Source organism: Polyodon spathula, chromosome 11 (assembly GCF_017654505.1).
Source record: "Polyodon spathula isolate WHYD16114869_AA chromosome 11, ASM1765450v1, whole genome shotgun sequence".
Taxonomy (NCBI): Eukaryota; Metazoa; Chordata; class Actinopteri; order Acipenseriformes; family Polyodontidae; genus Polyodon; species Polyodon spathula.
The window spans coordinates 38,336,415-38,363,326 of record NC_054544.1 but is presented as its reverse complement, the minus strand read 5'-3'; the positions used below and the strand labels follow the sequence as shown (position 1 = coordinate 38,363,326).

General features: G+C 35.6%; 2 protein-coding genes across 3 annotated transcripts; both read right to left on the bottom strand.

The window, feature by feature from the left end:
• Positions 1 to 1,282: 1,282 nt before the first annotated feature.
• On the bottom strand, positions 1,283 to 12,139 carry LOC121323406 (prohibitin-2-like). The gene is made up of 10 exons (XM_041264459.1): positions 12,061 to 12,139; positions 10,319 to 10,448; positions 9,625 to 9,706; positions 7,996 to 8,075; positions 7,174 to 7,358; positions 6,046 to 6,175; positions 5,026 to 5,129; positions 4,159 to 4,236; positions 2,771 to 2,847; positions 1,283 to 2,122 (listed from the first exon to the last, which is right to left on the bottom strand). The coding sequence occupies exons 1-10, from the start codon at positions 12,079 to 12,081 to the stop codon at positions 2,089 to 2,091; spliced, it is 921 nt and encodes a 306-aa protein (XP_041120393.1). The 5' UTR covers positions 12,082 to 12,139; the 3' UTR covers positions 1,283 to 2,088.
• Positions 12,140 to 13,423: 1,284 nt separating this feature from the next.
• On the bottom strand, positions 13,424 to 26,495 carry LOC121322641 (retinal rod rhodopsin-sensitive cGMP 3',5'-cyclic phosphodiesterase subunit delta). 2 transcript variants are annotated; one of them, XM_041262820.1, is made up of 5 exons: positions 18,600 to 18,730; positions 17,672 to 17,760; positions 16,631 to 16,756; positions 14,841 to 14,946; positions 13,424 to 14,505 (listed from the first exon to the last, which is right to left on the bottom strand). In XM_041262820.1, exons 2-5 carry the CDS (start codon positions 17,751 to 17,753, stop codon positions 14,424 to 14,426), a joined length of 396 nt encoding a protein of 131 aa, XP_041118754.1. In that variant the 5' UTR covers positions 17,754 to 17,760; positions 18,600 to 18,730; the 3' UTR covers positions 13,424 to 14,423. The 2 variants fall into 2 exon arrangements, with proteins under 2 accessions (XP_041118754.1, XP_041118753.1); XM_041262819.1 differs by lacking the exon at positions 18,600 to 18,730 and adding an exon at positions 26,240 to 26,495 and having other exon boundaries at positions 13,426 to 14,505.
• Positions 26,496 to 26,912: the final 417 nt, after the last annotated feature.

Genomic DNA, 26,912 nt, shown 5'->3' with positions numbered 1-26,912 from the left:
AAAACAGAATTTGAACAATACTACGCATGCTTAATGGTTTATCAATTCAATGTTGACGTATCACCCTACAGAAGTGTTGGGCATTGAAACAGGAGGCTACTTTGAGGCAGCTGTTTTTGGAAACTGTAGGAACACTTTCCTTTCTTTCTCACCCAAGTTTCTTTCTCAAAACAAAACTGATGTCACGTGTTATCATGTTGTTACTTGAACTCTTTATAAGGAGAACATAGAAATGTTACTTGAACTCTATAAGGAGAACATAGAAATGTCACCTTCAACTAGCTATGAAAGGTTGTTGAATCTTCAAGCACTGTGATTTGGAATACAGCATGACAGTATGAAGATTCAAACCGTGAATAGTGTAGCCACGTAGTTATTAGAAATGGGGATCATTTCAGGGATCACAGCTTGAGGGCAATATAAGGAATTAAAATCTTCACCCAGACATATGCTACTGCACCCCCCTATACATAATTCTAATCCAAAACATACCTATAAATGATTTGATTCTGCCACAGCACTTTACCACATCACCCTCTTGCATGACCCTTAACTTTTCCAATTGTTATTTCCTCTCCAATAGGAACACACTGTAAACTAGGTGATGTATCGCCAAAGGATAGCCAATTTCCAAGAGCTACAAAAAAAAAAAAAAAAAAAAACAGTGCTCTCTCAATAATATAAAAAAAAATAATGATAGCAGTAAATTAGTGAAGGGCTCTTATACAGTATGTAAAAGTAGTTTATATTAGATAGGTAGATATTGTATAGATGTATGGTACCAGCTGAAAAACTTCACCTTGAATGGGTTTGTAGTGTACCTATCCCTACTGCTGAGGTCACATTTCAGATGGCTCTACTGTTATATAAGACACTCCTCTCCAGTATCAGTGCTCTTGTGGGGGGAAAAAAAAAATCTTACGTAATACTGAGCTTCACTTTGTATTTAATTGTAGGGCTGGTTTTATCCCTTTGCATTAAAAATATCTCCCAATTTATCAAGTTACAGATGAACTATTTTCTATATAGCAAGAAAAAACAAATACTTGTAAACTACTATTCAACAGGTTATGAAGGGCTATTGCATACAGGATTAGTAACGTGTTCTCATTTGCACTATGTGAAAAGATTATGGAATTTGTTGTGTAGAAGTGTGATAGGGAAAACTAAAAAAAAGTGCTAGAAATAGGTTATATGCTTTAATATGTTAAGAGTAGATACAAAACAATATAGTACACAAAATGTAGAACACTACACAAGAGTTAGACACACCAAACCCAGCTTGAACCAAATCCATTTTTATTTTATTGTCCTGACGCTTAGTGAAGACTAATAACAGATTAGACTGATCTCAATCGATTCTGCTTTTCAAACTGGAAGCAGCCAATTTAATTGGCAACCCTTTACAATTGATATATAAAAAAAAAGAAAAAAAGAAAGTGGGGGGTGGAAGGAGATAACCCCTAGGAAAACAATTATAAAAACAGTAACAACAATAATTTGAAGTCCGTTAGTTGCATGATGCTTTGAATGTGTCAGAGTGAATCTGCATGTGCTGTACAATCTACAACCCAGATTCCAATTCTAAACAAAATCAGGTTTTAAAATTCAATGTAATGGTGTGCTGCCCCATACAGTTTTGAAATAGTCCATTATATGCCTGTGCTAAAAGATGTTTCCTGTAAATTGTTAAAATGACAAGTATAACCTTCTACAATCTTATTGAAACACTTGAATATATATTAAGTAAACAAGCTAGGGAATGACAACTAACTGATCAACAAGGCCTGTTTTGTTTAATAGAAGAGTACCCAGAATGCTGAATTATGACAGCAAACAGCACAGGCACTTGAGTATTAATGTAAAATTTTATATGGTTATGGGTTTATTTTTTTTTTAGTATACATCTGTATTTTATTATACAAAAACAAAACCATGTCAGTGATTTCTCAACATTTTACAGCAGTGATAATCAGGCCTATAATACACAAAAATAAATATGCAATGTGACAGTGGGACAGCACACTTCAAAATGCACTGGGTTCTTCAAGGATGTCTCAAAACAACGTGGAACGCACGATGCTTTTGTTACTTCTTTCCTCGAACAGAATTCAACGTTAAACTGAAAGGAAAGTAAAAACAGTGATGAAACTGTCAGACTGAGCTCTTAATATGAAGACACTTTCAAGTAACTTTTTTTTTTCTTTTTGAGCAGTGGTTCTCAAACTTTTTGGACCTTGCCCCCTTCCTCTTGTCTGTGGTGCTTGACGCCCCCCCAAATCAATTCCAGATTTTTTTTTTTTTTAATTCATTAATGGAAATGTCCAGTCTATCTTTAATTTATTCAAGCAAATTGGCTTCATCAATCAAAACCACCAAAGCCAAAATAAATTCTCTGCCAGATATACGGTATAGGCGAATATGTACGCTGTAATAAAGAACTTCCTGAACCTTCTAACGCGCCTCCCCCCCCCCCCCATTTTGAGAACCACTGGTTTAGAGATACCCATCACCTTTATTTTCTAGCACATGAAACCCTAACCAATTATGCATGCACACAACACAAGAACTGTTACTTCAAAGTATGTAAAAGCCTGTTAATATTTCTAAACAGAGCAGAGCTACCTTGGATAATCCCATATATCTGGTAGCTTCCACTGGAAACTAAGTTTACATTGAAATAAAAACCTTCAGGAGCCACAACTACAGAGATTTCCCAGGAGCATAACATAAAAATAAAATAATTAATAATTAGGGTTTTTTAGTATACTTGTTAAAGGACTCGTCCTGGAGATTCAAGACCAGATTGTCAGCGTTCAGGTAAACTCTGTTCTGTGATGCAGCCACCTGTAATGCAAAGTTAACATTTCAAAACAAGAACAGAAATACATAACTGAAAACCAGTTACAGCAGTCTCTCCATCAAATAATAAAACATAAAAAAATGGAACAAACAAAACTATCCGAAACTTGTTACTGTACCACAAAGCCAAGATAAACGGCATTCTAATGAATACACCAGGTCAGGACTGTCTGCACCAATACAACTCTAGGACTTGCTACAAGATATTTGACGTAGCATTTTCAAGGAATGACCCCAAAGGGAGAGTCATTTGTTAAAATGTGGAGTGGCAAGGAGTTCTGTTGCTCCAATTAATGAGATGCAATCCTTTTCCTAGCTTTCAAGAATACCAGCGATTTCAATCTGTAATGAAAGTGGGTCAGTTATTTCATTATGTAACACAATTTTTGTTCCTGGGTAGTAAGTGTTATTTCCTAATTGCTTATGCCTCAAAAGTATAGAAAATGGCTATTATTCCCCACAAACTTTGCTTTTGTGACCAGGACAGTGATATTTCAAAATATCACTATTTCCAATAGGAAAACGGGCAAATGTGTGTCTTTTCGTTCACATAAAGTCAGAAAAAAACAATATATGAATCCAAATTAACATGTATTTATACTAAAGTAATAGAAAAATGACTACAAAAGATTTAGAAGAGAGTAGTTTTGAGATTTACGATTATACTGGAAATACAGTAATCGTAAATCTCGAAAAACTACTCACTTCTAAATCTTTTGTAGTCATTTTTCTATTACTTTAGTATAAATACATGTTAATTTGGATTCATATATTGTTTTTTTCTGACTTTATGTGAACGAAAAGACACACATTTGCCCGTTTTCCTATTGGAAATAGTGATATTTTGAAATATCACTGTCCTGGTCACAAAAGCAAAGTTTGTGGGGAATAATAGCCATTTTCTATACTTTTGAGGCATAAGCAATTAGGAAATAACACTTACTACCCAGGAACAAAAAAAAAAAAAAAAAAAAAAGTGTTACACTGTTTTCATTCACAGCATACGACTGATGTTTGTGCATTTTTAATAACATTTCATTAACCAGAACTCATGCAAAGTAGTTCACTAAGACCTAGATTTTAGCATACACAAAAAAAAAAAGTGTGCGAGTCCCTGAGGATATTCCCCTTCACAGACTAAAATGCATCAGCAAAAACTAATGTATATTCAAAATGTATATATTTCATTTTTTGATCCATCAATTTTAATAATGTTTAAACCTTGTCCTAATGCACTATTATCCGAGATTATGCTATTGCATCATCCCATGGAAGAAACAATTCATGCAAACTTACAGTCTTTGCAATGGCTTGAGCGGCTCGGATTCTTCTCAGCTTCAGATAGCCAGGATTCTTAGTGACAGCTTCTCCAAGCTAGGAATGGACAGGCAAAGGAATTAAGCACTCCTGCCAACCGGTGGGTAATCCAACAGATTAAGACTCATAAAAAGGTACATTAATCACATTTCTCATTATATGTACCTAGTTATTACAACAATACAATGTACTGAATATATACATTTAGTAAAGGTAATTTGGTAGGAGTCCCATTATGGGTTGTTCTTTTTCACAATAAACCTTGGCAAAAGATGTGCATAATTGAGGCAGAAGGTGGGTCAACAGTATCTTTCCGGACAACCAAGCCACAAAGCAAAGGTCTGTTTGATGTCTTCTCATTCATCAGCTAATGATTTACAGAAAACTTTGTTTAATTTTTAATGCTTTCAATACTGAAGAACAAGCGATCTAGGAATAATAACTCCACTCAAAAAGGCAGACTGCTTGTCATGGAAAGATAACTCCACTTAACTGTCTAGGGTATGCCCCTATATCAGTGAAACTTTCATTAGTTATAGTAAGGTTTACTAACTCAATTAGTGCACATAAGAATTAGTGTAAGGGGTTTGATTAAAGACCTTGTAAAGAAATCAAGAAAAAAAAAGTTCTGTGGGCAATGTCCCTTCCTGATGCGAACCAACAGTTCAGACAGTGAACTGCAGGCTGTCTGGAAAGGCTGTCTAGCACAAAGATCAATGTGTTCTGTCATAGGAAGGAGCAAAACACTGAGCCAACTCTACTGTGCAAACAACTATCAGTGCTTTCCACTGGAATTGTGAAACAGGTCATTTCCTTAAGTCTGGAGTTTGGAACAGAGACATTTACCATTTTAGCGGCTTCAGCCTCTCCTTCAGCCTGGATGATTTTCTGCCTCTGATCCTGCTTGGCCTTCTCCACATAGAACTGAGCCCTCTGGGCCTCCTGCTGGGCTGAAAGCAGAACGTTCTATTTTACAAACAGGTATGAAACTGAGAGCACAAGGACATGCAAAGAATCTCTATTGTGCTTCCAGCCCCGAAAGGATCGCCTTCAGAATCTCTATTGCTTACAGCCCCGACAGGGGAGCCTTCAGAAGAAGGCACCCCCAAACACTATGCAATTCCCCCAATACCTGGGAGGCCAGTGCATGTCTGTAGGGCTGACAGTGACAGCTAAAGCATCAACAATGTCTACAGTCTGCTAAAGTAGAGTACACCAAATTATCAAAAGACTGTTGAAAACACACCAGGGAATTGCATATATTCGTATCAATGTGGGCATGCTGTCAGGCACTGCACATTTAAGTCAAACTAAAGAAGCACTGCATTTACCCCCCCCTCCCCACTGAGGACAGTAACAAACCTATGAAAACAGAGTTTCACTTTGGATTTTCCAGGTCATGATTTACAGGAGTTGGTAACTAGTAAACCAGATCGGGAATTTAATGATGCTCACTTTATCGCATTGTCCCTTACTCTGCGAACCCACAGCCCAGTCAGTGTGTGGACTGCAGGCTGTCTTTGAAGGGTTGCTATAGCACACTGTGAAATGCATGATGTCACAGGGAAGACACAACACATCTTTAAGATTTTTCTAGTGTGCAAGAATTGCAAACTGTATGATAAATATGTCACTTTATATATACACACACACACATTTTTTATATATATATATATATATATATATATATATATATATATATATATATATATATATATATATATATATATATATACACACACACACACATATGGTATAGTTAGCTAGTAATTAACTATCTAGTGACTGATACCTGCAAGATTACTTCAACTACAACAGCCTTGGATTAAGCACACAGCATCTTTCCTGTGATGTGCTGCCACTTACCGACTTGCTTAGACTCCACCGCTGCAGTGTATTCCCTGCTGAAGCTCAGCTCTGTGATGGCCACATCGTCAAGGATGATGTTGAAGTCCTTGGCCCGCTCAAACAACTCACGGCGTATCAGCAAGGACACCTGTCAGCAGCAATAACAACTGTATTTACTGTAGCTCTCTTACTGTGCTGTTGTTGTATAGTTCTGACAAGTCTCCTGAATGCAAGTCAAGCTTTATTAAGACAAGTAATACCACAAACCCAAAGCCATACATGGAGAAATACACATAACTGAATCAGTTACTCAGGTAATATTAACCAAAAAGTATTGGTTCATGAGAAACTAACTTCCTGTACCATTCATTATACTTTGCTGAAGTTTGAGAGTAAGGGTGCACATTTGGGGGGGGGGGGGGGGGGGAATGGAATCTAGCTTTTAACTAACATTAACCCCCCATAAGTGAATTTTGGTTAACTTGACATGGAATTATTCTAATGTTTCTATAAAAACACCACCACAAACCACATTTCTATAGCAATGTAATTGAAATACAGTATTTAAAAAAAAAAAAAAAAAAAAAAAAAAAAAAAAAAAAAGGCTCTTGTTGCTCATAAAATTCTCATAAACAGGGATGGAAATAAGACTCCCATTGCATAGCAGTTTGATCCATTCCTGGCTTTATTAGGAGTTTTATAAGATGCACCTGAACACACCTACACACTGTGGCTAATTAAGTTTGTAGTAAAACCCAGAATGGGAGAAACTGCTATGCAATAGGAGTCTTATTTCCATCTTTGCATAAACAATTTGTTTAATTCAACTCCTTTATGACAATTTGTTCAAGTTTGTGCTTTTGGCTGCATATCACAATCAGAGGCAATCTGAGGTAATCTCGTGAGAGTGAAGTACCTTTTAGAGCCAAACTCTTAATGGCTTATAATCAGTGTAACAGAGGACTATAAATGTCTCCCTGTCTGTCAGTGGCATGAAGAAGATTGTACAGCCCTCAAGTGTACCAACTGTAGTTTTTAGTTTTTGTTTCAGTTATAATACAGTCATTAAATATCTGTCTCGGTGTAACAGGCACTTTAAAAAACACATTGGGGGTGGTGAAGGTATAAATGAATATGAAACAATACCTGCGCTCTCTGTGTGATGAGCTGGGAGGCATTAAACTTGGCTACCACACTCTTCAGAACTTCATTGACAATGGAGGGCAGGACTCGCTCATCGTAGTCCTTGCCCAAGCGCTGGTAGAGGAATGGGAGCTTTGAGGCCTCAGGTCTGGACAGGACACGAAGTGCTATGTTCACCATCTGGAGATCTACACAGCAGCAATAGTAAGGACCACACATTCAAATAAAATCAAGACAACACGTCACAATACACAAGTCACAATTCACATGATATACTGCTTTACCGATAAAGTGCTTCCAACCAGCTCTAAATCTTCAGAAACTCTCTCCCCAAGAAGAGTATCTGGATACCAACCAGATTCAAATATGGGACCTTTTATACACAATGAAACTTTGTGTCTCAAAACAAGACCTGAGTTAATAGGAAATTACATAGCAGAACACTTTTACAGTCTTGATTTCCTTATGCACTTTTATTGTCACCAAGCATTAAAATACCAGGGTAATATTCTGCCAGTATATTATTTATGTCTCTTACTTTACGCACCCACGGACCAGTGTGTGTGACCTGCAGGCTGTCTTTTGAAGGGTTGCTATAGCACACTGAGAAATGCATTAGGTTATGAGGAAAACAAAATACATATCTAGATATTAGTGTGCAGGACAAGATAAGTTACTTCACCATAACAAGGAACCATCTGTTTCCAGATGATCTACTGTCTCGTCTATCTCCAAGAAAGGGGTGGGCAACCCCGTCCACGACAGTCACTCCAGTTTAAAAGGTGCAACACAAACAATCTACTCCCTTCCATACCCACTACCAACCTTTGGATCCAGTGAGAGAGGAGATCTTTCTTGGCTTGGCTCGGATGTCATAAATGATAGGGTATTGAATCCATGGTATCCTGGGAAATAGAGTGAAAAGTCTTATCATAAACAGCCACTGGACAAAAGAGAACACGTGTTTCTAGTCCTACTGGGCTCATTGTAAAGTAACTTTGCAAAGTAGCTGTGAAACTCTTTCAACGGTAGTCAAGGGCATTACCTTATTTATACAAGCTATGTTGGTGAACTCGTTTATAATCTTTTGTTAACTACTCCTGTATTTTTACATCTAACTCCTATTGTTCATATTAACTGCAGGCAAAATTTATCAAACAGATTCTTATTATTATTATGTCCCTTACTTTGCGAACCCACAGCCCAGTGTGTGTGGACTGCGGGCTATTGTGAAAGGGTTACTGTAGCACACTATGAAATGCATTATGTTACAGTGAAAACAAAAACACATAATTCAGGTTTGTAGTGTGCAAAATGTATAAGGTACCATACACAATACTGACACTTATCAAATGTATTTTATTAACACTGCAGCACAGAGTAGTGAGTTGTCAGGGGAAGTTAGTTCCATAGTGATACAAATGTATGTACAATGCTGTATGCTGAATCAGTACAATGGACTAGCTGATGCACTGCACAAGATCTGTGGAGACAGTGACAATGGGCCAAATGCAGAACAGCTTCTAAAACATCAATTCCAATTCCTTTGAAAAAACTGGGAACGGATTACTAGAACAATTACAACAGATCATCACAATCTGACTCAAACATTATACTGTTATAACTATATTGTACTATAAGTTACTATTTAAAATTGTGTGAAGCGAAAAAATAGAATACCATTCTGGAATTTAAACTTAAGATTCTTGAGTTCTGATTTGACACCCACTGGATCGCTTGTAAGACCCATGCTGGATGCAAACACTCAAACCACATAACCTACAATCACAGTTTCAATACACGTTGATTTTTGATTATGTAGGATGTCTGGATAAGTGCAAGACATCGCTCTATTCATCAAACTGCCCCATCCTATCTCCAATCCCTCATGTCTCCTTATATTCCCTCTAGCCTTCTCTGCTCATCCTCTACTTGTTATGCCTTCTCTTCACTCTCCTTCCTGCTGTGCTCGCTCCTTCTCTTCCCTTGTCCCCCTGTGGTGGAACCAGCTACTGGTTATTCTCAGGACTGTTCAGTCTTTCACTGTCTTCTCAAAACCCACTTATTCAATCTTTACTTGTAAATTCCTATTTATATATCTGTTTGCATTTTCCTTATTTATAATTTTATTTTGCGTTTTTTGCATTTTGATTAATTTACATACCTTTATATTTTATTTAATTCTCCAAGTCACTCTGGATAAAAGCATCTGTTAAATAATAATAATAATAATAATAATAATAATAATAATAATAATAATAATAATAATAATAATCTTCAAGCCTTTAGACTATTCTCAAAGCGAAAGTGCTATTTTGCTTTGAGGTAGTACCTTGACCGGAGTGCTTATTCCCTGACCTGTGTTTCAAAAGCCAAGACAAATCCTCAACAAAATCTGTATTTAACTTTTACTTTTTTATATATCACAATTTCCTAAGCATAAGCACAACCTACCTGATGTGCAGCCCTTCTGAAAGAACTGTATCCTGCATCCCTCCTATTCTGTTAAAAATAATAGCTCTCTGCCCACCTTCAACTGGAAAAGAATGACAATGGGATGCTTGTTGGCTTATAGCATGACAACATCACACAAGTTAATCAGGGCTGACCACACAGGCACTTAACACTATTCTACAAATCTCATCTGTAACAACTTTAACCATGCCTTACATTTTTATTTAAAACATTTAATGAAAATACCAAGTTTTACACATGAGCCAACTTCAATCAACACAGCATAGCGTAGCCAAGAGGCCTTCGTCCACTTTATAACAGAATCTGCATGGGTCTATTTTACCATAGTATTTACCAGTACTGGTAACTAGTAAACCAGACCAGGGCTTTAATGATGTTCATTTTATCGCAATGTCCCTTACTCTGCGAACCCACAGCCCAGTGTGTGTGGACTGCAGGCTGTCTTTGAAGGGTTGTTATAGCACACTGTGGAATGCATGATGTCACAGAGAAGACAACACATCATTATGATATTTCTAGTGTGCAAGAATATTAAACATTTTGATAAATGTGCCACGTTTAACAAAAGGACATTTATATTTAAAAAAAAACAAACAAAAAAAACAAACAAAACAGGGCTTATAGTCCAGGACATACTTGCTATGGATGTGTGTCGATGTTGTGTAACAAATACCTGTGTATGTGGCTTCTTTCACTCCATAAACCAGTGCGCCAGCACCCATTAGTAATTTGAGACCCATTCCTGCTCCCTTGGAACCAGAGGACAGCCTGCCAGCCATGTCCCTCAACTGCTGAAAAAAACTCTGAAGAAAAGAAATACATACATATAGTTTATGTAGTAAAATACACGAGGGAAAGATCACAGGTAAGAACATGCCCTAGAAAAATGATTTATTGAAGGGCTTAGTAAATGTACCCTTAGCCCCACACAGCTACAATACATTTTTTAAAGGTCCATTTCTCAAGACTATGATAATATGGTATACTGCGACAGTGAGGGAAGATTTTTTGTAGACTAATTTAAATAACATTCCCCATTTACACTTGAGAAAGTGCACTGTGCTATAAGTGATCGTACTACAAGATAGTGTATAATAGTAAGCAAACACAGTACAAACAGACAACCCCATCATGCCTATTTCACATTAACATGCGTCTCTGCCAGGAACAATCGGTCACAATTATTACCAACCTCCATACATATATATATATATAATATATATATATATATATATATATATATATATATATATATATATATATATACATATTGTATGGTATATTTTTGAAACAATAGATTTTTCATCTTATCTAAAAAGTAGAAATGTAAAAATATAACTTACATGTAAAAATAAGTAATAATATACATAGTGGTGAATTTAATTATGCAAAAACGCACGGTCAGGTTATGAGACAATATTCAGCAATTAAAAAAAAAAAAAAAAAAAATAGAATTAAAACGTTTAGGTTACCTAAACTGCATATTACATTTTTCCTCACAAAGCATGCAACTTGACATAAGGTCTACTACATATACTGTGCATACTTTGAATACCTTCAGTTCAAACACCGATTATGACATTGTGTTTTAATCCGTATATTCAGACTTCACTGGAGCGATTTTACCTGGGACCCTGAGCACTCCACCTTGTGGCAGGATCTGGAGTAACCTGGAACATTCCATGACTTTTGATCAAAATACTAATCGGATCTCACAAGCAATAAAAAGATCCGTCCAAGGTGGTCTAAATATTTTCTACACCAATTCAAAAACATAAATAAAATGGAACGTTTCAAGCAGATAAAACGGGACTGTGATGTAATGACATCGCACTTCGCCGAAAAAATCCGGTCAAAATCCATATTATAGACCAACACACACACATATGTGTGTGTGAGTGTATAGATAGATATTACAATAAAATATTACTTAATTCTTTACCGTCTCCATTTAATAGAAAACACTCAGCTGAAATATTTTGTACTTGTATTTGTTACCGTTAAAAGGTTATGCAATTGTTGGAGTACTGTAAATTTATTGGATAACATTACGGCCTGTGTTCGTCCAAGTGCAAGCTTTAAAATCAAATCGCTGCCCATCAGCTTCACTTTTAACTTACGCTAAAAAGCTGAAACACAAAGAATGCAATTTACTCGATAATGTCGACTGAGACGTGTACCGTAGATTTAAAAGCACATAAAAACGGAGTTAACTCAAACGTGCTCTATGAAATGTCAAACCAGACTGAATTCTCTAAATAAATGTTCTTGTCTTTTTCCTACATTTTCAAAGATGATGAAATCGTTCGCCACTGTTAAAACAAATGCGTGTTAACAAGTTCTTATCAAACTCTTGTCAATTGTTATATACTTTATATATATATATATATATATATATATTCCTGGCATACTCACGCTAGGATCCTTGTTCGCCATGCTGCTGCTTTCTCTGGTGCTAACCCTGTGCAAGGTCGACCACAGTCGCTTCCGGTACTTGCAGGGCTTCCTGGGACTTGAAGTTTAAACATTATCCGCCAGTGACAAACTAATGCACATACATGCTTTTAAAACAAAGGAACACCACAGATTGCTGTGTTATGGCAGTAGTAGTCGCGCTATGTTTTACCTTTTTGATATACCACCGGAATTATTTTATTTTTTAAAGACATTATGTAAATTTAGGAGTTTGGATTTATTTTAAATAAATGGGCAGCATTATTGTTAAGTGTTTGGAAAATAAGGCCCAACTAAGCAAATAGTAAGAGAACAGAATTTACAATCAGCTCTTATTAGCATGGTTCAATATACCGAATATGCAATGGCCGATTAGATTGTCCAGTTTGATATAAATACCTGAATTGCAGTTTATTTGTTAACAGAATGTGTTTTAAGATTAATTACATTATTTAAAAGTAGCAGATTCTGCTTGATCAAGTAATTTTCATCTAGCTAACAGTGTACTATTTTCAGTAGCACTACGCACTTTTAAAAAAAAAAATGTAATTATCTAAAACCGGAACTCAATACAAAAAAAATGGAGGACCATATTAGTTAATACAAACCATTCCAGAAACAATGTTCAGCAAATATTTCGCTACATTGTGGTAAGCAGAACACAAGTGATGGACTCCATAAGGAAACTGTAGTGCAAAACCACCTGTTTATCCACACGAGGGCAGCTGCATCCCAAGGTATCCCCTTGCAACTTGAGAAAATCCTTGCATTCAACAAGACCAGATTTCATGTGCTTTTAATTACTGTTCCAGCCCTTTTTATATTACTTAATGTTATACAACCAATTGATTTGCTGAATGGGGTTCAAGAGGTCCCTAAACATACCTTATTTACCAGTTAAGCACTTACACAAAAATTAACCCTGCAAACATCTGACTCCAAAAGGCACAGATGAAATTAAATGTCCTAAGTGCAGGGCTGCTACACAGTTGCTTGGATAAACCACCGATATAACAGTAATGACATTACAACCATCCTAGGTCCTTCCAAAACCCCAGCAACTGGTGCAATATAAATCTACAGACCTTCATAAATTGTGGGCTGCCCCTCACTGACACAAACTTGTGCTGCAAGTACAGTATAGTGTTGGTAGACTGTATGCCAACTAGACATGATGTAACCCAGCAACTGGATTCCTTTTTTTAAAATTAAAACATATTTCCAGGAAATACAAGTAGCGTTTTTAGTTGCTGGAAAAGTGTTTTGAATAATAATGACACACCACACTATAATCCCATTATTTTTTTGAAGCTGAAATCATTACCTATAAAGCAGTTAAGAAATACAGAACTTTTATTTTGTTTACATTGCTATGCATACAGATGGAAACCCGATTTGCCAATTTCAAAACATGTACAAACTTCACTGTGTTTGAATACCTTTAGTTTAAATGCAAGCAACCTTTTTTTTTTCATTAAATTCAACACATCACAGTCAAATTGAAGTGCAAGGCAATTCTATGAATGCTCCACGGTTTTAGGATCCTTTCTTTTTTAAATAAGTCTGTGTCATTGAGCTTCTTAACAGGGTATTTTTCACCCAAGTTACAGATAACCATGTCTAATTTAAATACATGTAATAACTAAAATCACTTCTTAAATAGCACCTTAAATGCATTGGGAAATAGGCATTTAGGTACCTCTATTAAAAAAAGTGACGTATTTTCTCAATCTAGGAAAAGCAAACCCGTTACAAATAAAAAGCGATGTCAATATAAATAGTGGGGGGGAAGGGGGACTGTTTCATCGACTTCACTGTATTTAGTGTCCATGAAATCATTAAAATAATTACATTCAGTAACTATTTTACAGTTTAGTTACAACTGAGGAATGTATCACATCTTACAGAATAAAACAGCAACTGGAAGCACAAAAAAAAAACAAAATCAGAATATTAGCACACACACAAAGCAGTGTACATTGCAAGCCAGGTTTTAAAAGCTGCAGAATGGCAAAAAATAGTACAAATAACAAAATAATTTACAAGGTTGGTCACAATGAGCATAGCTCATATATACAAAAGTCCGTATTTTTTTTGTTTTTGTTTTTTTCTGCAGTGAACCAATGACCATTTTTGTTTTAATATGCTCATTTGGTTCTTGTATGATATTTCCTTAGAGAAATTCTAATGTGCTGGGTCAATCCACTGTAAGCTGGATAGCTGGTCACATGAGCACAGGAAAGTTTTGAAGATGAGACGGGTCTTTAAAAAAAAAAAAAAAAAAAAAAAAGAAAGAAATGTTGGTTTCCATGAAAAGCATCCAGTCAAACGTAGAAAAGTCGAACTCTGGAAGTGCTTACGAGAAGGTTGTCGTCGAAGAACTTGGTCTCTATGATAACATTTCCACTATAGGGACAAGAATAAAAACAAATATATTGATCAAAATCCATAAAACCTGGGGGCGGGGGGCAACCACCTGTCAAATAAAGAACTCAAACTTTGATGAAAAAAAAGGTTCATCTTTCATTTATTAGGTTAAGATTAATGCAGCACCTTGTTTAATATATCTTAATTCAACATGAACACAATTTTAAACAAATAATAGATTCAATACAAAAATAATTATTCAAGTAAAAAAGCTGGCATGGAATCCTCAATAACTGCTTTTTAAAAAGGTTGGAGAATCTGGTAGCTCATTCCAATCACTGTTTAGGTCTTAACCATGAAGTAAGAAGTCTTACGTTAAAACATTTGCTGGCATCATCTGCGATTCAGGTGCTGCTTCTATCAAAGACTGCCATGTATTTGTGGAATTAGGAATCACAAAGCCAAATTCAAAGAACCACTCTGAAAAACAAGACATTGAAAATTCAATCTGAATGGTTGTTAAACTTTTCATGACATCAAGTCGTACCCTTAATCCTCCCATCACTTTGTTACATTGTATTAAAATAATTAATTGTAAACAATGACCTGCCAAACGTGAGTTCTTAGATTCAATTAGGGACTTGTCTTATTTAAAAGCACATGATCTTTATGCATGCGGTAGAAAGATACCATTAACCTTTCCTGACTGGAAAGTTTCCTAGACTTGTCGAGAAGCCTCATTCTAATCTGACTGAACCCCTCTGGGGTCAGCCCAAGGAGAACTCTGATTGGCTAGTTTTTATCCCTACAGCGAGCTAGTTTTTGAAACTGCAACTCAGTTGTGTAGAATTGTATAAATGTGCTGTTGCATATCAATTGCAATAATGTAACAGATGTCTTTAATGTTAAATAAGATGGTTGTACATATCTATGCTTTTTTTTGAAGATTGATGTTTACAATAACACTGTTTAAGGATGAATTGAGAAGAAACAAATGCCAGTGCAATGAAATAGCTACCAAAAAACTCATGCTTGCTTTGGTTTGTCTTGACATACAAACTATAGCCATTTTCTCTCCAAAAAAGATTATTATTTTATTACTTTGCACCCTGAACTATAATACAGGTTGAATATGTTTAGCCAGGCTACATTTTCCCATTCTGTTAAGCATTTATTTTGCTTTCAACAAAACTCTCCTCCCAGGTGTTATATATATATATATATATATATATGTCATAACAATATCAAAAAGGGTCTATGCTGGGTATTGATAAAGACATTTCTTTAGCAGAAACCTCTTTTTGAGAAAGAAATAAAATCTAGAGGCAAATGCACCACAGTCAACAATTCCGTAGTGCTGCATCTTCACAAAAAAGACCTTCTAAAATCCAGGAGTCAAATCTTCAGTGAAAGCAAATGAAATCCTTTTAGCTGTGCTGTCAACTTCAGTCATACAATATACAAACTCCAACATGCTTGCAGGCACATGCTGGAGTGAATTGTGGCCTATTACATAATGCTGAGTGAGTGACGCTTTTAATTCAGCAGAAACATAATTTCTCTCTTCTGGGCACAGCCTTACAATTCCAGCAATATTTATAAGACTCTGTGAACCTGTGGTGAAAATACTAGCAAGCCGATTCTATTTAGTAAAACGTTTGTCTATTGTACAGTACATACCTTGTAATGTTCACATACTCTGCAAAATGTGTATGATAATAAAAAAAGTTTAGCACACCATTAAATTGTGTGTGTGTATGCATATATTAGATATATATTTTTTCTGGCTTTTAAATCAATGTATCTGGCGGTACTTGGCATGCAATTTGCCCTTACCAATACAAGAATAGAGGCCACATTATATTGGTACCAATTTTCATTTACACTTATTTTACAGGACAATTCTATGAACACGCCTAAGAATGTAACATTTCATGAAATATATGATTCTAAAATAGGATTAGCATATTTCACCTACATTTGAGGAAGGATACTCCAACAGTAACAATTGATGGCTACTAGAAAGAAAACACCTTAAGTGAAGACATGCATATATACAATGCCATTCTACTCTAATAACAATGAAAAAAGGCCTTTGCTATACAAGCCGGATGACAATGAAAAATATGTGCATTAAAAAAAAACACACACATATTATATGTACCTTCTAGGCACTGTCCTTTGAAAAAAACCTTCTGTTCAAGTCTGAATTTTTCCATTTGTTCTGCTGAAGAGAAATTTAACTCTCTAGAAACTGCTTTGCACTTCAGGATCTTTTTAGGAACCCGAGCTGAAAATAATTAACAGACTGGTTAGTAGAAATGATCAAGGCCGATATACAATCCAAATGCAAGTGTTTTAAACACTTTTAATACCACACTTAAAACACATCCAGTCCAAATGGCTTAATATCCCACTTGGTAATGTCACACTGTCCGCTTATCACAGGATTGAAACGTCCTGGCCAGAGCACAATGGCAGCCAGTGGAAACAAGCTTCTGATAATATCACTCGATTATTTTAAACAATGGCCTTTTATAATTTCAGTTACTGTACTTGGTTGTTCCTCCCCATTTGGCATAAAATGGACAGAACAAAGGATTTCAGATAATAACCCCTAAATCACAATCACACTGTTGATATCAATCATGCAACAGCTTTCCATCCCACTTACTGTGATATCACTACTGGGGGGATAATAAAGCATATGACTGGGCATTTGTCAAGCAGACAAGTTGCTGTTTAAAGTTATTGTACAGAAGTGGAATGTTCCGACATGCAGGCACAACACGGAAGGAAGAAGCAGGGAAATTTGTTTGACTCGATCCATCCCTTTGATGGATTAAGAATAACACTATTTACAGTTAAATATTTAACCTGAAAAAGCAATGATTAAAAAATGTATTAACATACCACTGAATGACAAATCATTTCACAAATCATGTTACTTGGAGAACAGTTAACAATATAATATTTATGAAACAATGCAAGACTTTAAATCAGAACATTAGTATTATTGATTTTGGAGTATCAATCATAGTATCCATCTAGGATTTCTTATGCAATTATTAAATACTTGTTATGCTCTAATGCAATGCAAAATGTAACCGTTATTTTCATGGGTGTAGCATCCAATGTAAATTATTAGGCTCCCCTAGACAGCATGTGCCAGTACAGTAGCACTGGCTTGAAATTAGAAGATTACCTTCATGTTCTACTCCTGGAACTGAAAGGTCTTCTGTTCCCTGCCAGAGAACTTTCCCCGTCTCTGCATCTCTCAAGTTCATCCAGTTTCTGTGGGGGTTGAGTCAAGGTCATTCCCAAACAGGTAAACCAGCAAACAGGTCACAGCAATGTCAACTCACACCACTATAACAAGAGCATTGATTAAGCGTCATCTTTGGACTTCATTTGTGTGCATCTGTCTACATGGTGGACACAATAACTTCTTTATTTCACAAACCTACTTTTATCATAGACTCCAAGTCTCCTATAACCTTTAGGATTGCATCTGGATATAATCTGATAACTGGCTATTAGATATAAATGTATCCTTTATTATTTTGGTATCCTATCGTTCACTTTACGGTACACTTCTACAAATGTAACGTATTATGTAAATATGAGATTATGAGGATGTGTGTGCACTGCAAGCATGACAAATTCAACCATGAACCATTGGGCAATTTCTTGCAAATAGCAGCCACAATGTCTAAATATGTGCCAACTGCTAACAGTGCAAGTACATATCATCTAAAGTAACCCAAGTTTTAAATGGTAGATTTGAAGAGGTGGAACATACAAAAACACCATAAAAACTTGGGCTATCACATTCAGGGCTCCCAAACCATTCCACAATATGTACTTAATGTATATTTCATGAGAAAAGTTTGAAAATTAAACATTTATTTTTAAAAATATACCAATGACAAGTTTTTTTTTTTTTTTTTTTTTTTTTTTTTTTTTTTTTTTTTTAATTTGAAATGTTTTCAAGTTGAGAAATCAAGCATCAACTTGGAATCAAAACAGATTGTTAAATGAATGCGTCTTTAAAAAACGTGGATAATGAAAGACATAAAAACGGCAAATATACAAGTTTTTGTATTATTATAAATTATAAATGCAAACAGTACTTGTCTGGTTGGAGAATGCCAAATGTTGCTCTGGTGCATTCCAGACTGCATACTGAATTCAAATCTTGCAATGTCTGCCAGAGGTATAAATCCTACCTTTCCTTTATTATCAAGGACTAACTTTGCCTAAAAATCTCACATAGATAGAGAAATAGTAACATTTTAAAGCCCAACTGGTTTGGTGCTTTACAGACCTCATTAAAATACTAATAAAGGATTAACTGCTTCCATTTGTTGTACAAAGTACAGATGCTTGTTGAGCTCACGAAACAAAAGTTTCTGACAATCCCTGGCACTCGCTGTCTCTGGCACCTGATAATACTTCACTCCACCATCTGCGTCGCTCACAATGTGCACAATTCATATTCTCACTAGAATTTACAAGTCTCAGTGTCAGCAACAGCCTTAAGTTCCGAACTGACATTTTCAATCAGTAAAATAAAGTTAGAGACTTAATAAAGTAAAACAGAATATTACACTTTAAATACATCTTCCTTTGTGTGCTGGATGGGATAAGCTTCAACAATTGTAATAACCCTCCATGCATTAGTCTACTAAATAAATACATAAATAAATAAACCGATAACAGTGCACATAAATGACAGCCAAGAATGGTGACTATACTGTGCGTCTGGTCATTCCTTAAATGTTTTATTGGTATGGTATAGATTTCCATTAAAGATCTGTAAATTTACACCATACAAAATTAATACACAAGCTGCAGAAAAGCTCCCAACATGATTTGTTTACAATTCTATAAAGACTAAAGAGCGGAGCAGTGCATAGTGTACGTTTTTTTTTTTTTAGTTTGTTTGTTTTTTAAATGCAACCCTCACTGAGCTTTCAATCATTATGAAACGTCACAGTACGTGCTTGTTTTTATGTCCAATTATTAGTGCTACACAAACTGATTGATAAGATTAAGCTGTCCACAGAAGTCAGGTGAGGGTTATTGGTGAGGATTGGGCTAATTTACCATTCAACGCGAGACAAATGATTAGCAACCCACACAAATCCAAGCAGCTGTTTCTTCATTTGTTTAATTTGGAATTGTAAATTAGCATAAAAATCACCAATGATCCTCCCCAGATTTCTGTGGCGAACGCAATCCGAATACTCTGTTTGTGCAGCTGTTCCAATTAACATACAAAATATGCTAAACTTACTAAAAGTCAGCTCAGAAGCGAGATCCTTTTAATAAAAAAATTAAATAAGGGAAACTCTTCAGCTACTGTAGAAGCGAATAGATATAAATATCCTTATGAACATGTATGGTCCAATATATAATTCTGTCCTATCTATCCTTCCCACTATGCATTTATCACGCATGTCTGATAACTGACGGACGTTCTACAAATCCACTTCTCACCAAATCACAAACTTCCGCCAAGCCCAGAAAACATCTACATTCTAAAAATGGAAACATAAAATCAATGTCTAAAAATAAAATAGCTGAGCAGAGTAAATCACACTTCTCTGTTGCAATATATTATTCTGCTGGTTTTAAATTAATTGCATTTGAAATTAAGACAAACACTGAAAGTAGATTTTAGAAGCTTGCTCAAACAGCACATTGTTATCAGACAATTCTATTTATTTTTATAATAAAAAAAATTAAAGTACTTAGCCAATTAATATCCCCCGTCGAGATCAAAAGCCAAGCAAAAAATGCAAAAGAAAGAAAGGTATGCCGCAGTTCCTGGATAATGTACTTGGTTTTAATTTATGCAATTAACTATGGAGTATGTTATTTATATAAATCAGTAACTACAGAGAGCCATGGGTATAGACCAAGATGGCTCAGGTGTAACAGGTAAAAAACAGAGGACACTGACCAATGTAGACTTTTCATTAAATTAAAATCAGTGAATTATTAAACTGCAAGTATAGGATTATATGGAAGCAACTACAGGAGCAATAACAGTCAAATAATGGTCATTTTTCACACCAAACTGCCGTACCAAGTATGTGTGTATGGAATAATATATATATATATATATATATATATATATATATATATTTTAATCTATTATTAATGGAGTGCTGTGCAGTGTGAACATATGTTTCTATTGGGGGTCTTTGGTCCGACTTCCTTTCATTGACTTTTTTAAAGTGGATTTACAGGAAACATATTATTGATTATCTGAAGGCATCTAAAAAGCCCATATTATTAGGTCAGTGAGTATCCTGAGATGAAGGCACCATGAAACTACAGGGAAATTGACTTCCAACACAGAATTGGATCGGATCGGTTACCATTAATGCAGCAATAATTACATCTCGGGTGTCATTTTGCATGTGGAACAAGCTGTGAATAACAGGTCTACCCTATCTTAATAACAAGAGTCTAGACAAGAACAATGCCATTTCATATAACACTGCACTTGTGTCATCATCAAGTGCACTTACAGTAGGTAAGAATATATTTGTTGTAGTCCAAGAATAATCTATTAAACATAAATCTCAAAATCACAATCTGTCACGTATTTAACTTTTTTATATCTATTAGATCAGGCAGTGCCTGCCTAATTATCTTTTATAGGGTTCTCTGCATTTCTTCCTTCTATGTCTTAATTGCAACCTCTCTGCTGCCTTTGCAAAAAGGAGGTCACAGCAGGTCTAGAGGGCGACACTTTTACTGGTGAAAGTTGGGTATGCTAAACTTTCAGGTCACCAGGACATTAAGCACAACGCAATGGAACTGTGTAGAAGTCATTTTACTTGCTAAAACCATTGACCACTAAGAAACGTTTAGTAAATTGTTCAGGTAATCAATCTAAAGAAGTGGTATTTTGCTAATTAAATGGTCACTGTAGGATTCAAAATGAAACAAAGAACTAATAAAAAAAAAAAAATGTAAGGATATGCATAAAACTTTTTTACAACATCTCATGATATGCTTGATGACAAGTTAATAGAGTTTTAATTACTGACATGCTTCATACTATGCCGTCAGTTACACAAGGCTATTCACGGACTCATTAATGCAGTGTTAATTCTTCATCATGACAGATGTCTACAGGATCCCACCTAGTATGAGCTCTATGGTGGAAGTCAGCATGATTTCACCACTGGAGTTAAGGCCCCTGCTAAACGCCACAGACACAAACACACAATGATAATTAGCCCTTTGGGTATTGTCGGTTTCATAACAGAAGGTTAGGTCTACTCGCTTCATTCTTTCAGTGAAAAACCTCTTCATTTTTTTCAGTTAAAATACTGTAGTACTGTCCATTCCCTTTTCAACAAAGTACCGTAGATACAATTTTAATGACTGTAGTTTCCTTAAAATAGCAAGCAGTGTAGGACTAATTGAAAGTGATGAATAACAGCATGGAAACTTGCTTTCCTTATTTCATGGTTTCATAGGAAATGTAAAGCTGGCAATGGGCAATGGTTAATAACTGGGGAGTTAGTAGGAATACTTTAAAAAGATAGAGGGATTTCAATACAATTTATGTTCTTTATTTAATCAATCTCTGGATGTCATTAAGAAAACTCACCTAAAAGCCTTTTCTGTCTACTGTTGCATGGTCTACAGTATATTGCTAATACAAAATAGCAATATTCTGCCCATCAAAGCACATTGTATATGAAAAATACATTATACTGTAATTAGTGTTCATATAAAACTTGTGGTTTTAGAAGTACAAGGCTGTTTCTGGAGAAAAAATCTTTTGGCAATTTTCCATTGTGGGTAAATTGCTTAATTCATGCATTTGCTAAGTGGTCAATTTGCCTGAAGGTTGCCCATGGTGGAAAATATTGGCCAGTCCTTCCGGACCTCCTAGTGCGTTACTGGAATTCCCACGATTCCTCCAAGCAACAGCAGTGCAATATATTTGTGCAGAGTACAGTACCCGGTAAATTCAAATTTTCTGCTCAAGGGCTTATGCTTACGTTTAGCCCAAAACAAAATAGGTAAACATTTCAGAAGCGTGCGAGTAATGTTTCTCATGCTGATTTAAATTTGTACCTACGCATTTTGGAGCGTAGGCTTTTTCTTTTAATCTACTTCATTAACACAACTCACAATACTGCATTTACTTATTGATCTTTTTTGGGAAGAAGCTATATCTCCGCAAACACTGTAGATAAAGCATTCCGTATTCAGGGTCGTAACCATACATGACAAATCACAGAGGCACTTATGTATAGCAAGTTACAGTGTCTATCGGGAGCAATCCTCTAAACCCCTACCTAAAACGACGTAATATTCACAATTAAACTATTGCTAGAATTGTTAATTTGCATAAACGGGGTCTGCTTAACTGCAGTTTACAAGCCACATCCATTAGCGACTTAGCATTGGAACAAGATGGGTTCGCTAAACTGCGGGATACCGGAATGTATTTTTCCTTACTAGGCTGATATCTACTTCTTTAAAATCAACATTATTACAGTACTTTGCCTCATCTTGTTAAAAAAAAAAAAAAGTCAATAATCCTTGGCTGTTTCAAAGCCATTCGAACATGTTAACTAGGTTTGTTTTATTAACATTGTCTTTATTGCGCCAGCCAGTGACTCGCACTTACAACTGCATTGTCACATTGTTTACATTTTCTTTAAATTCTCAAATTAATAAACTAAATCGGGTAGTAAAAAAAAAACCCGGTTCGGTTCGGGTAATTTAAAACCCGACGGCTACATGTGCTGACCTCTAATTTAAACATGTGAAATGTCACATTGTTAACCTGATCATCAATATACACCAATTTAAAAGCCAAGTCTGGGATTTATTACATTTTTAAATGCACTTCAAAAGAACAAAACATGTTTTACATGCTTGAGGCCTAGTACAGTACACAGGGATTACTTTAGGTAAGAAAATACAAAAGCTGCCTAAGAGGGGGAGTCTCACATGGGCTACCTAGGACAAGGGTCCCCTGACCCCATGACATTTGGTATCCTGACCCAAGACCTCCACACACTAAATCCATAGAATTTTTTTTTTCAGTACAAACATCCAGTTTTGTTGAATAATGGTACACAGTATTGCAGAAGCTACTGCAAATGAAGATTACAAATGTACAACAGAGCATGTAGTAAGTGTTACATGCAAAATAACTCCATTGTTTTGACAGGATGTCATGGTCAATTGGGTGACATGTCATATTTTTAAAGGGTGGTGCAGCATGAGTAGTAACTAGGATCACATGTACATTGCAACCCACTGTATTGTAAATTTAAATCAATTTATGGATGAACTCTTAAAATTGGCAGACATCTACATGCATAATACAGGCATATGAAAGAAACGCCGCTCAAAACAGCAAACATATTAAACAGTAAGTATGACCTATATCCATTCCCTTTGTTTTATGTTTCCACACAAACACAATGCTTTCTTTTTTTTTTACTTTAAGTTTTCCTAGGATTGTCTAGTAGTGCCAACCAAATTAGGCTAAACCCTAAAAGCCAAAAAAAACAGAGAGGTTACTTTTTCTAGCAAGGTTGATCTTCTCATTGTAGCCACTGTGCAGACTTGATTTTGGTCAGAAAACAATATGATGCCAATACTACAGATCTAAAAATAAAAAGCAAAATACAAACACACACATTATGAAGTCACATCTACTCTGTGACACATTAATAACCTTGGTGAAAAAACAGATCCTACATTATTAATCTGAACAGCTCACTGTATACTGATAGACCAATTCAATAAACCGATACAGCCATTAGCCAAAATATTTGTCTGGTTTCCTGGTTATCAATCTTTGGAAACACCGTTTTCACAAGCAACAGGACTTGAATGCATCTGCCTACTGTAATTTAAATCAACAACTAGTTTGCCATGACTTACAGCACATGCATATTACAGGAAGGACAAACAAAGACCGGGTTTCCAGAATAACCTACTATTCGGTTTGATTTAAGGACGCAAGGTAAATGACTGTATAACTACTAGTTTTTCAAAGAAATACATTTTCTTCTTCTGGCAACCAGTGTCGCAAGACACCAGAAAGACCCTGTCATTCTTATTGACAAAGTCATTACATTCTGTGACAAAAGCACAGTTTCCCCAATATGTACACTTTAATGCGAATGTAATCATTATTGTATCAAACCAAACCTCTTACAGTAATATCCGGTATTAAAAAAGCTCCCTGGGATTCATCTCACCAGGCCGTTACAGCCTCAAGGCTGCAAATCCAATTACCAAACTGGAAACTGCAGCAAGGTCACATACATAATCAACTACTAAAGCCAAGAATAAGCAACTTATGGTTCATCTGATCAGATCGTACAATTACAAATTTAATAATAATAATAATAATAATAATAATAATAATAATAATAATAATAATCATCAAGGACATTGGTCAATGCAGCAGTAATCCCCTGACATCGCTATTTAAAGAAATTACCCACATGTATTATGTAAACTGACCTAATATCTGTCAACGTTAATCTGCAGTACTGCATGGAATAGCCCTTAACAGAATGCCAGACTTACCTTTAAGCAATCTGCAAAATGTAAAATATTGTAAACCATGTTACAATATCAAAACCACATTGATTAATGAACGTCATTGGCAAACAGTTTCCTTAATATTTAGTTTTAACACGTATTGTGTGCTATTTCCTGTAGCTTAAATTTCCCACCACGCGACTATATACTGTATTTTAGTTGATTGGAGATTTGATGCAAAACGTGTTACTGTACACTGAGAGAACATGAAACTCGACTCTTCTTGACAACTTGGAAAGTAAACTAGTAACTTGAAAATCATTCAAAATCTACTGAAACCGACAAGCACCACTACACGCCGACTGATCAAGAGTCAGTTTTCAGTGCGACAGGTAAATAGTTTTTTTTTTTTTTTTTTTTTTTTTTAACTGCATACCATAAAAGCGATCAACACCAGTAGCTACTCTCTGTGATGCATGCCCTAGTTTAAATGAGTCCTGGAAAACCCAGACTCTCAATACTAACAGCCTTAACGCAATGAATATTTCTGAATACAGCTTTTAAATGAATTTAAAAAAACAGCCATAAAACACTTTGGAAATCAATATACAACTTTCTTTTGCGATTAAACTACAATGGGTTATTTACACACAAAATACACATTGCACCGAACTTGGGATGTATGTACACTGTGCCAAATAATTAATAATAATAATAATAATAATAATAATAATAATAATAATAATAATAATGCTATGGGGAAACTAACTGTAGCATGGCATTAATAATTTAACTTTGCCCTGAACAGCAGGCCCGTTCCTTATCCAAACACGGTTTATAGATACAAGCCCTTAACTGCATTACAAATTAAAATGCAGCTAGCAAATACTTATTTTTATTCTGTTCTACTGATAATTGTAAAATGTCTTTGCAGGATGCAACTACTGATTGTACACCTCGCGAGAAGACTTGTTGTCACACTAGGACTGGTACACGAACTGTCAACTGCAGAAGGAAAGCGCCAAAAAGATACACATTCTAAAAATTCAAAATGCAGCATTATGCAAAGCACAGAGGAAAAGCAAAACAAATGCACTGCAATTCTCAGTAAACAGCTGGAACACTAATGCTAGTGAAAACTATCTACAACAACCATTAATTGCTAGTGCCTGATTTAATCTTCAGACCACCACAAGCAGCCAGCCGGACCGTGCATGAAGGATACAGTTTAAACCCCTGCAGAATCTCCTTCGCTCTGTCTTCGACTGAAGACATTGTACCTGAAATCTTCAGTTTCCTTTAATTTAAAAAAAAATGCAATTCCTTACAAAATTAACCCCCCTTTCTCAACGACTGAAAACAAAATAAAACACTATAACAGGTAAGAAGCCAATATTAACATCAGTTTTAATCTCAGCTGCAGCACCCCTGATCTCTTAATCAACCTACCCTAAACAGAAGGCTGAAGATTGACAGGGGAGTCATCCGAACAGAATGCGAAAAAGAGAAGGATGATTAAAAAAAAAAAAAAACTAGCCAATCAGAAAGAAGAGGCAGGGTCACTAGGCGGGCGTTTGGTTGAGTAGATGAGCGTCACCGATGGCAACCCCCAGCAACGTGACGTCACTTAGAGACTGGTGTACGGCAACTTGAGGGAGACAAATCTTATCTGGCACAAGTGTGTTTGTTGACTATTAAGTAGGCTTCGTTTCTTTCCAGAAAAAATGTCCTTGATGCTGAATTTGAGTTAGCCTCCTGTTAAGTCTGGTCCTACTGAGCAGTTATGATCGAATTGATTTAAATAACTGATACATCTTATTTATGTCAGTAAAATCACTGGAGAGTAACCGATAGTTTCAGGAAAGTAAAATATATGTCGTGTTTTTTAGAGGTGTTTG